Here is a 15,997-nt window from a genome sequence, read left to right as displayed (position 1 = left end):
TTAAATATCTGCCACCCCTAATGTTTTAATTCTATATAATTTTTCCCATATATTTACCAATAAAACACATTGTATATTATTCTTCCTTTATGTGTCAAGAACATTATTATTAGGCCTCCAGTAAGTTGTTGTAAAGTGCACAGAAACAGTATTATACCAATCACCTCCATTTAAACAGATGATACCCCTGACAATGTACTTAAGATATTCAAAGCAAGTAAGTTGGGACTTACTGTATCACTTCTGCATTTATTTTTACTTTTTATATTTTTCAAATAAAAAGTGTGTTTAGGTTCAAGGACAGCCAAAGGCAGAAGGGTTTACAACTGTTTTTTACTGCAGTCAACATAGAAATGCAGCAGCTAACAATGGGATATGCATATTTTCTGGCAATATACAGGCTCAATCTTACAACATGTGAATTTGAATATGCGTAAGTTATCCTGACCAACTTTTAATTTTGTCATGTATACACACACACACACACACATTTTTTTTCCCTAGCTGTTTAAGTAATTTTAATAATTCAGCTTACTACAGTCTTTTTTCCTTGTGATTCAAATTTTAATTCCAAATTTCTGATTTTTTCTTTTAGTTTATTCTAAAAACTCCTTGTAGTGCTATATATCTTCCATCTGATCATTCTTTCAAATATGTGAGGAGAGGGGGTGTTATATCTTCTAGGTACATTCTTTTGCAACTCTTTACTTCTTTCCTTTCATTTTGGATTATATAACAAGAATGTCTTGTTCAGTTCATAGAGGCCTTTCTTCCCTTTCCCCGTAGTCAATCATGGGGAAATATCTCAAGTTTTCAGGAATTTCATATTTACTCTAATATTTTCACTAGGCTGAACCATCATGTGATCTTCAGACTTGTATAGAGGCTTTAATGATGGCTTCTCAAATTCTCTGATGAAGGCAGTGAGAGCCTGCTAGATGAAAGTATTTTGAAAATATTGTGAATTGTAAGTATTTTTAAAGTTGTGTTTCGGTAAGATAATGTAAATATATATATGTAAATATATAAAGCAGTCAAAAATGAAACAAACAAATATGTCTCAAAGCTGCTAATAATAACCTGTATTCATTATACAGTTTTGTTCTAAATATTTTTCAGTACCACTGCAAATGTGAATTTAGCTTATGAAATTCCAAGATGCATTAATTTCTCCCTGTTATACTTAATACTGGATTTACACTTTTACATGCATACTGACAATAATACTTCAAGAAAGCTATAAGATGGTATCTACTTACTCTTTCCAATATTCGATCTATGTCATCTAAGTCCTCTTTGATGGGAAAGTCTTCTTCACTGGTAATGTCAGCATTTTCATATGATTCAGCAGGAGCATCTGATTCTTTTCCCTTCTCCTCTTGTTTAATTGGAAGTTCAACATCAGAACTGGCTGACTCTTCTTCACTAGGTTCTATTTCTATAAAGTTTTGTGCATCATCATTTGTCTCTGCTGGGGACTGTTTTTCAACTTCCAAATCTCCTTGAGCAACTTCCAAATCTTTCTGAGCACTATCAGGCACTATTTCTTCTGGTAAACACTGACTAGAAAGAGATTCACTGTGAGCAGATATATCAGGCAAATGATTATCTTCAATTGATACTGTTTTGAGTGCTTCAACAAAAGTGTTTTCTAGCTGATCACCAATGTCTACCAAATTAGAAGGTTCTAATTTCTCTTCTCCTATATTTGGCTCTACAATATTAGTCTGTGAATCATATTCTTCACTATACTGTTCATTGGAATAGCTATGCAATACATTTTCTTTAGATATAAATTCGCTCTCTCTAACTAGCTGTTCCTCAGTATTAAACGGTTCCTCCAATTCCATCACCTCATCAGACATATGTTCATCAGCAGCAGCTTCTTCTTCAGCATAAGTTTCAGTGACCACTAATGGTATATCTACTGCAAAACATAATTTCTGTTATTTACAGGATTATTTAGCTATATGATAATCCTGCAAATAACCATTTAATGTTTAATAAAATCCAGTTAAGAAAGTTGTACTTTGGTGTAACCAAGTAAAAAGGCGAAGTAAAGTTGTATTACCGCTAATTTTAAAAGAGTAACATGACTACATACATTATATATAGTGTATACATTCATCTGGTAAACATACGGCAACTAACAAATTTACTAACATTTAAAAATCATCCACTAATATATATTACATTTTTTATGATAAAAATAGAAATGTATAAAACAGTATCAAGAATAACTACAAAAATTAACAATTCGTAATAATGATGATGCAATGTTTTCTCCTTAATATAAATGAAAAATAAGACACAAGATCGTAAAAATTTTAGTTACTAAAATGAAAGAACAATTCAAAATATTTTTTAAACATTAAATCACAGTTTCCAGTTCAATATTATGACTGTTATAATCTATACAGTGTACATCTAAGAAGTTGCTGAAGGATCATTTCTTAGGAGTATGCCAAAATCAGATGCTAGCTAACAAATTTTAATCAGTAGATTAAAGTAGATCAAATTTTAATCAGTAGATTTAAGGAATTAAAAATTCTATTACAAAATATACTGATAACTATAACTTGTGTAATGTAGCATAATAAAACACAAGTTATATATATAACTATATTTATACACACACACACATATATAACAACTATTTTAAAGGAAGCAACAGTTGAAGATTTTATTAATATTAGAATGAATTAAAATAAAAATAATAATGGACCCGGGACACTGCTATATGCAGAAAGTACCCAACGACCATAATTTTTACATAAGTTAGTAGTCATGAAGGGCAATATGCTAACGTTACGTTACTAGTAAGGCTAGTTATGGAGAACAAAGGTTTTCCCTTTGTTCTCCATAACTAGCATTACTAGTAATGCAACATTAGCACATTGCCCTTCACAACTACTAACTTATATAACAACTATATATATATATATATATATAAATGGATAAAAGATTTTTAATGCAGCTGGTGCTGTCATGTTATTTACACTCTTTTCTTATTATGAAGAGATCCCTTTTGTAGACAATTATATCTGTGTGGCATATGCACAAATCAACACCATGGAGATTCCATTTAATGTTTTACATAATGCATTTTAAATCTGAGAAAACAGATGTAAATTTTTAAAGGGTCAGAACATAGATCCACAGTCATATTTAAAGATAATAAAGGCTACAATGAAGAAGAGCTGTTAAGTCTAAATCAGTGGTCAGCAACCCTTTTCTACAGTGGGTCATATCTTGCTTTTCGAATTTTTTTTGATGTGTCATAACAGTCAATTGGTAATGAAAACTATGTAATGTAGATTATGTAGAATGTAATTAATAAATAAAAAAACTTCACGAATTTTTTATTTTTAAATTCAATTCTAAATATATTTATTTATATACATGTAATAATAATAATATTCAATGATACATTTTTAAATATTCTTTTTAGTAACGGAAAGACAAGACAACAAATCAGGAATGATGTGATTAGGGAGAGAATTCAGGTTGAAAAACTCCAGAATAGAATTGAAAGGTCCCGTTTGAAACGGTTTGGACATGTCAAGAGGATGAACGAGAGGCGTTTGCCAAGAAGAATGTTAGATTTACAATCAAGGGACAAAAGACTAAGGGGGAGACCAAGAATGAGATGGCAGGACATGATAAAGACCGATGTCATTAAGAGAGGAGGAAATTGGAGTGAAATCAACGACGGAGAGAAGTACGTGGACGGGGCATGGTGGCAAGGCTTCATACGTCGACCCATGGAATAGCGGAACGATGATAGATGATGATGATGAGTAACAAAGTGTTTTAATGGCTTCCTTGATGCTAAATTTCTTTAGAAAGGGTTACTAAATCTGGTTGATATTTTGTTACTTTTAATTGCACACAATTCTGAATTGTCTCTCGTTAACCTCCTTTGTAATGGATTTAACATATATTTCATTGGGGAAAATATTTGTTTGCACATATAGGAAAAATGAAATGCAGACAGAACCACTGCACTCATGCTTGCAAAGTGCTTAAAGGTCTCAGCCTGATGGTTTCCTCACTTTCTCACAAGTCTCTTCAGAAAGAAAAGGGGACAGACCTGTTCTGTTGAATTGATCATCATGTGTGACAGTGATACCGACCTGTTTTTTTTCCCAATTGGTGACTATGGATGAATCACGAATACATCACTTTGATCAACATGTTTAAAAACAATGGAAACGTCCATCATTACCAACTCCCAAAAAGACCAGAGTGCAGGTTTCTTCAGAAAAGGTGTCAGTTTTCTGGGATGATATGTGCAAGATTCTCACAGATTACCTGGAGAAGGGTACCACCATCAATGCATATTACTATTTCAACTTACTGAAGCAATAACATGTGGCAATTAAGAAAAAGTGATGCAGAATGCCCAAAAGGCATGATGTTGCTTCACAACAACAGACCTGCCACACTGCTGATGCAACCATTCATCTTGCCCAAGTTAGAACCTCATATCAAACATCCAACTTATTCCCCTGATTTGGCACCTTCTGACTTCTTCCTCTTTCCACAGCTGAAATAATTTTTGCATAGAAAGCAATTTTTTTTTTTTTTTTTTTTGTTTTTTGCAATGAAGAGGCAATCTGCAACAGAAGCATGGTTTCAAGAGCAAAGTGAAATCTACAAAAATGGCAAAAGGAAGTGCCACAGAAGATCGTAGAAATGTGTCACTTTGGGTGGTAACTACATAGAGGAATGATATATGTTTCAAATATCAACCTCCTGGGACATGTAGAACATGGTCAGAGGAAAAACCTTTTAATACCCCCACTCATAGATGGCACAGAATTTTGCTACATGCATCCAATATTAGAAGGAATGGTTCCTTAACATAAGTTTTACCCAATTTTGAGAATATTTCTTCTAATAATTTTTCCCTCCCAAAAACACTGGGGGCACCTTAGATCTCAAGTGCTTAAGGGTTAAATCTGACTTTGCACCAAAAGTAGTAAACATCCATCATACACACTTTCACAGTAAGGTAAGCCTCCTTTTCAGCACACAAATTAAACAGGGATGGCCTGTTATCATCAAGTGTTCATTTTCTGCTTAATACCTTTGCTTGTGCAGTTTTTAAGCCTACCACATTTGTTTTTATCAACTTTATGTGCTAGACAGTTTTTAAAAGGAATTCCATGTGCTGCAGGGTACAACACTGAGCACTTTCTGAACAAAATTAAAGCATTTGTAATTCCTTTTAAAAAAACCTTCCAATGAAACCTCCCATTAAGAAAAAGCTGCTTTTGATGTGACATTTCTTTTTATTAAAAGAAAATTGTAACCATAATGGGATATAGCTGGAAATCACTTTAATTATTGTTATCCATATAAATCAAAAACTGCACACTTTTTCAGAACCACAACTACCACTTCTTGTCTTCTCTGAATAATTTCACCGACAAGGTCTGCTGTTTTTGTTCTTTCACGACTTCACTAATGGGAAGTATGGCATGTTTATTAATAATGCAACTGCATAATCAGTATGACTCAGAGCAAGATTATGTTAGCATTAGTAGAGGCATACGATGCAAGAAAGCAAGCTTATGCAGCATCAGCCAAAAAAATAAAAAAAAAAAAAACGCTCCGATTTCACCCCTCTGTTCGTTCCAAATACCTGTCCAGCTCAGCCTTAAATTTATATAGGCTATCAACTTCCACAACAAAAGATGGAAGTCTGTTCCACCAATCAACCACCCACTGGCTAAAGGCAAACTTCCCCACATCCATTCTATATGGATGTGCGAAAAGACCCAATTCAAATTGAGTCTTTCCTCAATTTGAATCTATGCCCCCTCAGGTTCTTAACTTAAGCAAGAGGAAGAATCCCATCAGCATTCGGCTTGTTCAACCCATTAAAGGCCTTATACACCTCAATCAGATCACTCTGCAGGTGCCTACTTTCCAGGCACTGCAATTTGCAAAACTTAAGCCTTTCTTGGTAAGAGCACCCCTTTGTTCCCCTCGCCAATCTTATTGCCCTTCTTTGTACTCATTCTAGCAACTCTACATCGTTCCTAAAATGAGGCCTCCAGACCTGTACACAGTACTCTAGGTGTGGCCTGACCATTGCCTTGTACAACGGGATAATCACCTCCCTGTCCCTTCTAGCAAAATTCCTATATATCATTGACAAGACTCCATGGCCTGGCCTGGCAGCCTGTCTGCACTGCTCAGCAAACTTCATATTTGACTGCGCAATTACCCCCAGGTCTTTTTCACTTTCCACTTCCCTGAGTGTAGTACCACACAGTTCGCACATTTCTCTTCGGTTATTGCTACCCATATGCAGTACTTTGCATTTGTCAATGTTAAACTTCAGTTGCCACTTCTCAGCCCATCTGCCAAACTTATCTAGATCCAGTTGGAGTAGCATATTGTCTTTACTGTCGTTAACAACCCTGCCAACCTTCGCATCATCTGCAAACTTGGACATTAATCCTGATATACCTTCATCAATATCATTGATAAATATACAAAACAACAATGGGCCCAGCACCGAACCCTGTGATTAAACATTTTTCCTGTATGACAACAGTACAGTTATCACAGTGAAATGCTACATTTACTTTTTTCATTTCTTTCTATAGAGTTCATGTTTTCTTTATGCTAATCAAGCAAGTTAGTGCATATCATCATATTAGTTCATAGTAAATCACCGAAGTAGATGAAATGGCATCATTTTTGTCATATCTCATATTGTGAATTCCTTCACGAGTTGCCTTGATATTGCGCTACCTTAAATAAGCAACGCTTCACCAGTGAAGAAGACTAATGTTACTTATTCTCAGTGGATACCACCACCCAGTCAGCACCGTTTCAAGGCTTTTTGGCCTCTCATCAGTGGGTGAGTGGGTGGGTAGGTAGGTAGGTAGGTACCCTGGTGTTGTAATAAGTGGCAACCCAGTTATGAAGTATAACTCTACAATATAAGAGATGCTAGATGGTGTGCGATGGTAAAGACTTAAAAAGGTTTAGAGTTGTAAGCCTCAAACTATGGAAAATTCAGTAATCGAGTAAGTTAGTGCATAGCATCATGTTAGTTCATAGTAAATCACTGAAGCAGGCAAAATAGCATCGTTTTTGTTATATCTCATATTGTGAATACCTCCACAATGAGTCTTTTTTTCAATTTCATCAGGGCTGTATATGTTTAATATATTTAATGTTTTCTTTTCCAATTTCAGCAATATTCTTACTTGTTTGATAAATTGATACCCCTATAATTTTATTGCAATTGCTTGTCTCTTTTTTTATATATTGGTACTATTGTGTTTTGCTAATTGCTTGGTATGTTCTTTTCTTTAAAATTTTTCTTCAATATATCTATTAGTTCTATAGTTAACTTTTCTCCTCCATATTTTAATAATTCATTATTTATTTTATCTGTACCTGCTCTTTTCCTGTTTTTTAATTTTCACTATAACATTATTTCATTAATTTCTTCTGAATTTAATTCTAGGTCTTCTTTGTTAATATTACTTTTCTGTTAGTATTGGTAATGGCCTCATGGTGCAAGAAAGCCTATGGCTTATGCCATAAAAAAAAAAAAAAAAACCAAATAAAACAATGATAATAAAAAAAAAAAAAACTAATAATTAATAAAAGAAAAGGAAATTAAACCTATCATCCTATGCGTTTCCCTCACCCGAAGGTACTATCCAGATGACCCTTGAACTTCCTGAACTTCCCCAAACTGTCAGCCTGTACCACCCATGTAGGCAACTTATTCCAGTAATTTATAACTCACTGGCTAAAATAAAACTTCCTGCAGTCCAATCTAAACATTTCCCCCATAACTTGAATTTATGTCCCCTAGTTCTAGCATCATTTACAATCTTGAAAATTTTGTCCTCATTCATTTTACTTCTGCCTCTCAGAGCCCTACCTTCTGCCTCTCTGCCTCTCAATCAAATCTCCTCTAAGGTGTCTAGTTTGCAAACTCTGCAACCCACATATTCAAAATCTTTCTTCATAAGGACGCCCTTTTGCTGATCTCACCAGGCAAGTTACCTGTCTTTGCACCCTTTCAAGAAGTTCGGTGTCTTTCTTTAGGTGCGGGCTCCATACTTGAACACAGTATTCCAAGTGTGGTATAACAAAAGCCTTATATAATGAGATTATCACGTCCCTATCTCTACTTGCAAAAGTTCGATAGATCATCGATAGGACGCCATGGGTCTTCCTTGCAACCTGTTTACAATGCTCAGAGGATTTCATGTCTGACCGTATCGTAACACCCAAGTTCCTTTCCTCCAGTACTGGGTTTAGTTGAACTCCACCAAATGAATAAGTTATTTTGGGATTACTGTTTTCCAGGTGTAATACCTTACACTTTGTTGGATTAAAGCATAGCTGCCATTTTTCTGACCATTCCTGAAGTCTATGTAGGTCTCTCTGAAGAAGCTCAGCTTAACAGTGATCATTAACTACTCTACCAATTTTAACATCATCTGCAAATTTAGACATCACGCCCTCTATCCCTTCATCAATGTCGTTTATGAAAATTAAAAACAACAGTGGTCCTAATACTGATCCTTGGGAACCCTACTTCTTACATCAACCCAATCTGAGGAATAGCCATTTATCACAACCCTCTGCCTCCTGCCCTGAAGCCATCTAAGGATTTTCCCAGTGATTCCAACCTGTTCCAGCTTATAAAGCAGCCACTCGTGTGGGACTGAGTTAAAAGCTTTGCTGAAATCTAAATAACCAAAGTCGAAATTATTCCCTAAATCCAGCTCATGAGTGACCCTTTAAAAATAGCGAACCAGATTTGTTAAACATGATTTTCCCTTTACAAAACCATGCTGAGTATCCTTGAGAATTTCAATTCGATCCAAATGATCCCGAATTCCACCCTTGATCATTGCCTCCATGATTTTCCCTACCACTGAAGTCAGACTGACAGGTCGATAATTTCCCACTTCACTTTTAGAGCCACCCTTATGTATGGGAGATACATTGGCACTTTCCCAATCCAACGGAATCTCCCCAGAGTCTAGTGATGCTCGCATAATTAGCCTCAATGGTTCAATGCACTCACTTGCCGCCTCCCTTAAGATTATAGAGTATATTCCATCAACTTCAGGAGCCTTACTGGCCTGTAGGCTCAAAAGTTTTTTCATTAAATAATCTTGCAAAATTTCAATATCATTAATTACATATTTTTCAACTTCGCTCCCACAATTTCTCATTGCCAGAAAAGGTTTTTCTTCTGTAAATATCGATGCAAAATAACTGTTGAGTTCATCTGCAATGGCAGCTGGTGTATTTAATACTATCCCCTTTCCCTTTCGTTAAGGTCCGATCTGGTTTGTCTTGCTCTTCTCAGCATTTATATATGTGAAGAATTCCTTTTCCCCCCCCCCTCAATCTTTGCTGTTTCCTAGTGATTTCTCATAAACTGCCTTTGCCTGTCGAACCTTTTCTGTGGCTCTATTACAGATCATCTTGTAGCTGTTATAGGCTTCAGTACTTTTTATTGCACTGTAACTTTTCCATTCCACCTTTTCTGCTCAAGTAATGTGACAATTTCACTATTCATTCAACTTGGAACCCTCCTCGTAGAGTATTTTTTTTAATGGTAAATATGCATTCAAGGCGTCTGATTAATGTTTTAAAAGCATACCACAGTTCAATTGTATTCATTCTCTGTGCAATATCTACCCAGTTAATAGAGGCCATGTAGCACCTTAAGGCATCATAATTTCCTTTTCTGAAATTATAACCCATTCCTTTGCCTTTTACTACTGCTACCTCTCTCTCTTCATCATCCACTGTAGAACTCCGTGATCACTTCCTGCTACTGGTTCCTCTACTGTCAGCTCTGTTATGTCATCTGAATCATGGGTGATGATGAGGTATATGTTTCAATAATTCGGGTATTAAAATCTCTTTAGCAGCTTTCAATTTTCTTAATCAAACTATATGTATTAATATATAATTTCTTTTTAGTTTCCATCTGTGTACAAACCTTAATTTTTCTATTTTCTAAATTCTTCCACTATTTATTTTTTCATTAATTGTCCTTACATTCCATGTTGCAATTGTTATTATTCTTTTATTCTTATAGATTTTCCTTAATCCATTTCTAATCAGTTCCGTATTGTCAGTTTGGTTTCTGTTTTTTTTTTTGTTTTTTTTTTGAGAATTTTAATTTTATATCTAAACAATAGGTTTCTAGCCTTTCTCGTTAAAGGTCTTTTCTTCAATCAAGTTTATGAATTTATTCAAAAATGGAGGTGAGATGTCATTCCCCCATTCCTTTGATCTGTTGGCTAGGATGGCCCTACCAGGAGCTTCATCTCCTGTCTACATAGCTCTCAGGATCACTGGAGTAGTCAAACTTCTTCACCATAATACGATGGCAACAACCCAAAACAAGGAAATTGAAATCAAATTTTCATAATGGCAGAAGGTGCCAGAATGACTTGTAATTTCAATTGTTAATAATATGGGAATAAATTCCATCAGAAGCAGCCAGGAGGAATTCATTAAATGTGCCTATAACTTCTATTCAGATATGTATATCCCATCAGAAGCAGCCAGGAGGAATTCATTAAATGTGCCTATAACTTCTATTCAGATATGTATATCCCATCAGAAGCAGCCAGGAGGAATTCATTAAATGTGCCTATAACTTCTATTCAGATATGTATATCCCATCCCCTCCCCCACTTAAATTTTCCTTTATAAGTCCATCACTTTAGACCAACTTTCCTCCCACAGCCACTTTTCAGGCATGTTCTTGCTATCACTTTTGTGTCACTTCTTCAGACTGGTACATACATTAACTTCCATTTTATACTATTCATGATCATTATGGCCAGATATGTTTATAACTTCAATGCAACTGTTTTACTGTACATAAAAAGGAACAACAGTGAACTGCAAGGATCCAAAATTCTGAATGCTATTGTGAAACAGTTTGTCTATCTTTAGAGATACACCTGGTCGTCGACTTACGACCTATGCGACTTACGACCGGCCGCACTTACGACCACAAAAAAAAAATAAATAATAATAATAAATTAATTAATCGATGACGGGAGGCCTGAAGACAGCACCAGGCACATACACCCAGTCACTCTCTCTCACATACACCCAGTCGCTTTCAAGTATCTGTTGCGTGTGGTGTATTAATTAAAATTCTACTGAAATACGCATAAAATGTTTAGTAAAAGGAAAGAAAATGACTTCATCTACATATACGCCAGCTAAAATGTCAAGGAAAACTATTGATTTAGAGTGTAAAATGAAAATTATCCAGCAGTATGAAGGCGGAAAGAAAGTGAATACGATAGCATGTGACTTGAAGTTATCACATTCCACGGTATTGACGATACTTAAGGACAAAGAAAGAATTCGGGAAACTGTGAAAGGTTCTGCACTTATTAAGTCTACAATTTTAACCAAACAACGACAGGAACCCATCCATGAAATGGAGAAATTGTTGTTTATGTGGATGGAAGATTTGATACAAAAAAATACACCCATGAGCCTTCACACAGTGCAAACAAAGGCTAGAAGTTTGTTTCAGTTTAAAATCACGCGCCGGAGACGATTACACAGAAGATTTTCAGGCTAGTATGGGGTGGTTGAAGCGTTTTTAAAAAAAGATTTTCTTTGCATAATGTCTCTATAAATAAACATTTCCTACCTCAACCCAAGAACATGGCCCTGACGATGCACAACCCAGCACAAGCAAAGATTGAAAATTGATTTTGTAAATTTCATTTGTATTAATTTTTACATTAATTTTAGATTGTATTTTTGTGTTTACAGTACATTATAATTATAGATTGTAGTTTTGTTTTTTTATAAACAGTATGAATAATAAACCAATTAAAATCTAGAGAAGGTTTGAATTTAACCTCATAGAGAGAGAGAGATAGCCTAGGCGTAGAAACGAAGGTATATTCAGTATCGCTAAGTAAAAGATAAAAACAATACTGTATTTAAAATGAAAAATAAAAGATTATAAAAATAAATCATAAAGATGATAAAAAGATTAGAAAGGTTAAAAAATACTGTTAATAAATATATGGCCAACATACGACCAGATCGACTTACAACCTGTCAGTCAGAACGGAAGTCGGTCGTAAGTCGACGACCAACTGTATTTTAAATATTTTTATTGGTTGTTCAATAAACTTCATTGTAGTGCATTATATATTATAACTATCATAGTGGCAATATCAGTTTTCTGCTCTATAAGGCCAATACATAATCTTTTGACAGTTGTGTGCTACACAGTTCTCTAGAACAGGGGTCGGCAAACTTTCTTTGGAAAGGGCGAGATTGTAAAATTTTTAGGCTCGGCGGGCCAGGTAGCATCGAAGATATTTACATGGGTAATTCTACTCATAGAGCAACAAAAAAAAACAAAAAAAAAAAAACAGGTTCAAAATCTTTTTATTAGGAAGTGATATTTTACATAATATTTATACACATGCTGACAATTACAAAAAAATGAATAAAATATTTCCATTTATTAATAAACGTATTATAGAACTGGTTACATTTTGTACTAATGCGATGAATGTAATTGTTTTTTCTGAGATAATATTTCATCATACTGGAGTCCGAAGTTAGTACTTCCTATCATTAAAGTTGCTTGCAAATGGTCATCCGTTAATAATGATCTGTATTGCGATTTTACATATTTCATTTTCAAAAATGTCTTTTCACACTGGGAAGTACTCCCAAATACAGATATAAATCCCCATGCATATGATTTTAATTGACCGTATCTATCTTCCGAAAGATATTTATAGAATTGGGTTAGATCCATTTCTTTAAAAGCTTTAACACCTTTAGCATATCATCATTTTGCAGATCAATCACTTCTAATTGAAGATCTGATGGAAGCTCCTCAATTGTACAGCCAAATGGATTTTGAAATATGGAAATGTCTTTTTCACTTGCATCAAGATCTGAAAAACGCTGTTGTAACTGTAGTTTAAGTTCAGAAAATATATCCCCCACAAATTTTTTTGAGAATGGGGATTTCGCTAATATTTGAAATTTTTTACAGCATGGAAAATGGTCAAACTTGGTTAATGTGATTTGTTTCAAACAATGCAAATTTTTGACGATATGACTTTACAATAGAATACGTTTCACATATGAGCACTGTTTTCCCCTGTAATTTTAAGTTAAATTCGTTAAGATATCCCACGATGTCTGTAGCAAATTCTAATTTCCATAGCCATTCATTGTTAGATAATAGTGGTTGTGGGCAGTTTTTCTCATTTAGAAAAATTTCTATTGCTTCTCTGAGTTCAAAAAATCTCAATAAAACTTTTCCATTGCTGAGCCATCAAACTGCTGTATGGTAGGGCAAATCAGGATATTCAACTTCAATCTCTAATAAAAAATCATGAAACTGACGATGTTAAGTCCACGAGAGCGAATAAAGTTAACCGCTGACACAACTGGTTCAATAACACATGACAGATTGAGGTGTTCCCACAAAGAGCCTGCTGGTGAATAATACAATGAATTACCAGAGGTTTTGAACATTTAGCTTCTTCACAAGCCTTAAAAATTTGTCCAACTAATCCTTTCCCCATTCCACACATATTTTTACCATCATTAGTTGTGACACATTTTAACTGATTCCATTGCAAACTGTACTGTGTTAGCGTTTTCTCGACTTTCTTGAAGATATCTTTGCCTGTAGTTGTTCCATGCAGACTATTCATAGAAGCTAATTCTTCAGTAACCTCAAACTCAGTATTGACTCCTTGAATAAACAGCAACAATTGGGCAGTATCAGTAATGTCATCAAGAGCCAACGAAAACCACTTGAAATTTTTTGCCTTGTCTTTCAATTGACTCTTGATGTGGCTCCCGATGTCCTCAACTCTTCTAACAGTTGTTCTCGCCAAAAGACTGACAGATCGAAACAAATCCATTTTCTCTGGACACATTTCTTCGGCTGCCACAAGCAAACATGATTTAATTAATTCACCATCGGTAAATGGTTTCCCTTTCTTGGCTAATAAATGAGCTATTCGTAAGCTTACTTTAGTTACTGCTTCATTATCATTTTTTATTTTAACGAATAAATTGTGTTGTGATGACGCATTACGTTTTAAACTTTCCAATTTTAGCTTCCGTTGATTTTCTGTGAGTTTTGAATATTGTGCCGCGTGCTTAGTTTGGTAATGACGATGTATATTGTACTCTTTTCGCACAGGTATTGTGTCATTACATAATAAACATGATACTTTGTCATTTATTTCTATGACAAAATAATTCACACTCCATTCAGCTTTAAAAGCACGACATTCGAAGTCCACTTTTCTCTTCATGTTTGGTCTTGAGGGTGACATGGAAACGGTGGGTAATAAATAAAAGGGAAAAAAAAGATCGCAGAGCGCCGTGACAGACAATACCACGTGCGCTGCTAAAGCAAAACTGAGAGAAATGCTGGCAACACTTGTTCTACGGTAGACGACAGAATGCGAATATGCGACGCCAGTAGCGCCACATAGTCATTATTCTCAACTCGACTATCGGCTATTGCAGCGCGTAATTTGATTTATTTTTAATTTTTTTCATGTAAAAAACAATATTAACCTGTGGGCCGGATTAAAAAGAGGGGGTGGGGTGGATTTGGCCCGCGGGTCGTAGTTTGCCGACCCCTGCTCTAGAATATTAGACTTATAAAATCAGTCAAGGGCCAAAATACCAACATTGCTGGATTTGTGGAGTCCTAGAATATTAGTTTTGCAATTCTTATAGTATTATATATATCATACAAAAACACAACAGAAAAAACAGTGACCATTCATGTGCTTCTTAATGTTAAGTAGCAAACATACCCTTACATGACCATTAAAATTTACACAATAATTAATATATAGTAAAATTCTGTTAAAAAAATCTTTACTATTAACAAAAAAATTTAACTTTAGTAACTTAAAAATATGCAAGTTCGGATAGTGCCAAATTGAATTAGATTAATAATGCTTTTTTTTTTTTTTTTTTTTTTCCCCTTCCCTGATTGAGTGAACTGCTTATAGAAATACTTCAAGGATGGAAAGGCTTAAAATCATTAAAGCACAAGGATTCTTTTGTTATGGTCCTATACTACTTTTCATGTTTTCTTTGATTTGAGCATTTTTTTTAAATTTCATCCATAAAAAAGGAAGAAAGAAAAATAACTACTGGTACACATATTTTTTATTTCACCACATAATCCAATTTTTTCCCCTCAATTGAAAAAAATGCCAGTATTCCATACCATTGCATAACAAAAGAGAACTTTTGCCATAATGGTCATGAAATATAAAATGGAAGGGGAAAAAAGAAATAATATAAATAAGGATTTCAAAAGATACTGCATTCTTCTGCTGCATCTATTAAAATTCATTTTTTTTAAAATTCAAGTGAATCTGCTCATAGCAGTATTTAAATAGGGAGTATATTGAGCCATTCATAATTTTTATAAAAAGTTTTTCTTTCATTGTAAACCAACATCTTATGCATAGTACAGCATTTGAAAATAATTTGTACTGAAGTTTGTTTTCAGTCAAAATGACTTCACTCAAATGAAACTTTTTACATACCGCTAATAATAAGGGAAGTCATCCTGGACCTGTAAATATTTGTTACGGTTAAATTTTTGTTAAAAAAATTCCCAGTAAATTCACATGTTCGTTGTAATGCAATTCTGATGTAGTAGTTAATCTATATCTAAAATGTGATATTAACTTTTTTTATGGCACACTCAACCGAAAAAACCACATGGGACTATTTCAATAAAGTATCCTTCAATGCATAAAATGCATAACACGAAGGTTATTATTATATTAAATCCACTCTTATACCATGTGAAAATTAATACTATAGTTTATTAGACTGTTTGCCTACATTACTATACATTAATATGACGTTTCAGTTATCTTACCGATACCCACTATCAGACAAAGCTGTTGGGGGAACAGAAAAA

The 15,997-nt window shown here is 34.4% G+C and overlaps 1 protein-coding gene across 6 annotated transcripts in view; it reads right to left on the bottom strand.

Moving 5' to 3' along the window:
* The window catches only part of Asph (Aspartyl beta-hydroxylase), a 265,429-nt gene that overhangs the window by 135,982 nt on the left and 113,450 nt on the right, over positions 1-15,997 (bottom strand). For 5 of the 6 annotated variants that reach the window (XR_016547704.1, XM_090386374.1, XM_090386377.1 and 2 more), the window contains exon 6: positions 1,260-1,927. Coding sequence is in view for 5 of the 6 variants with exons in the window: in XM_090386374.1 (XP_090242500.1) it covers positions 1,260-1,927 (668 nt within the window). In the remaining variant the exon portion in view is untranslated. The remainder of the gene's footprint in view (positions 1-1,259; positions 1,928-15,997) is intronic. The other variant, XM_090386376.1, reaches the window with a different exon arrangement.

Source organism: Mastigoproctus giganteus, chromosome 12 (genome assembly GCF_048544385.1).
Source record: "Mastigoproctus giganteus isolate SK-2022 chromosome 12, ASM4854438v1, whole genome shotgun sequence".
In the NCBI taxonomy this organism is placed as follows: domain Eukaryota; kingdom Metazoa; phylum Arthropoda; class Arachnida; order Uropygi; family Thelyphonidae; genus Mastigoproctus; species Mastigoproctus giganteus.
This window is presented reverse-complemented; position numbering and strand designations above follow the sequence as displayed.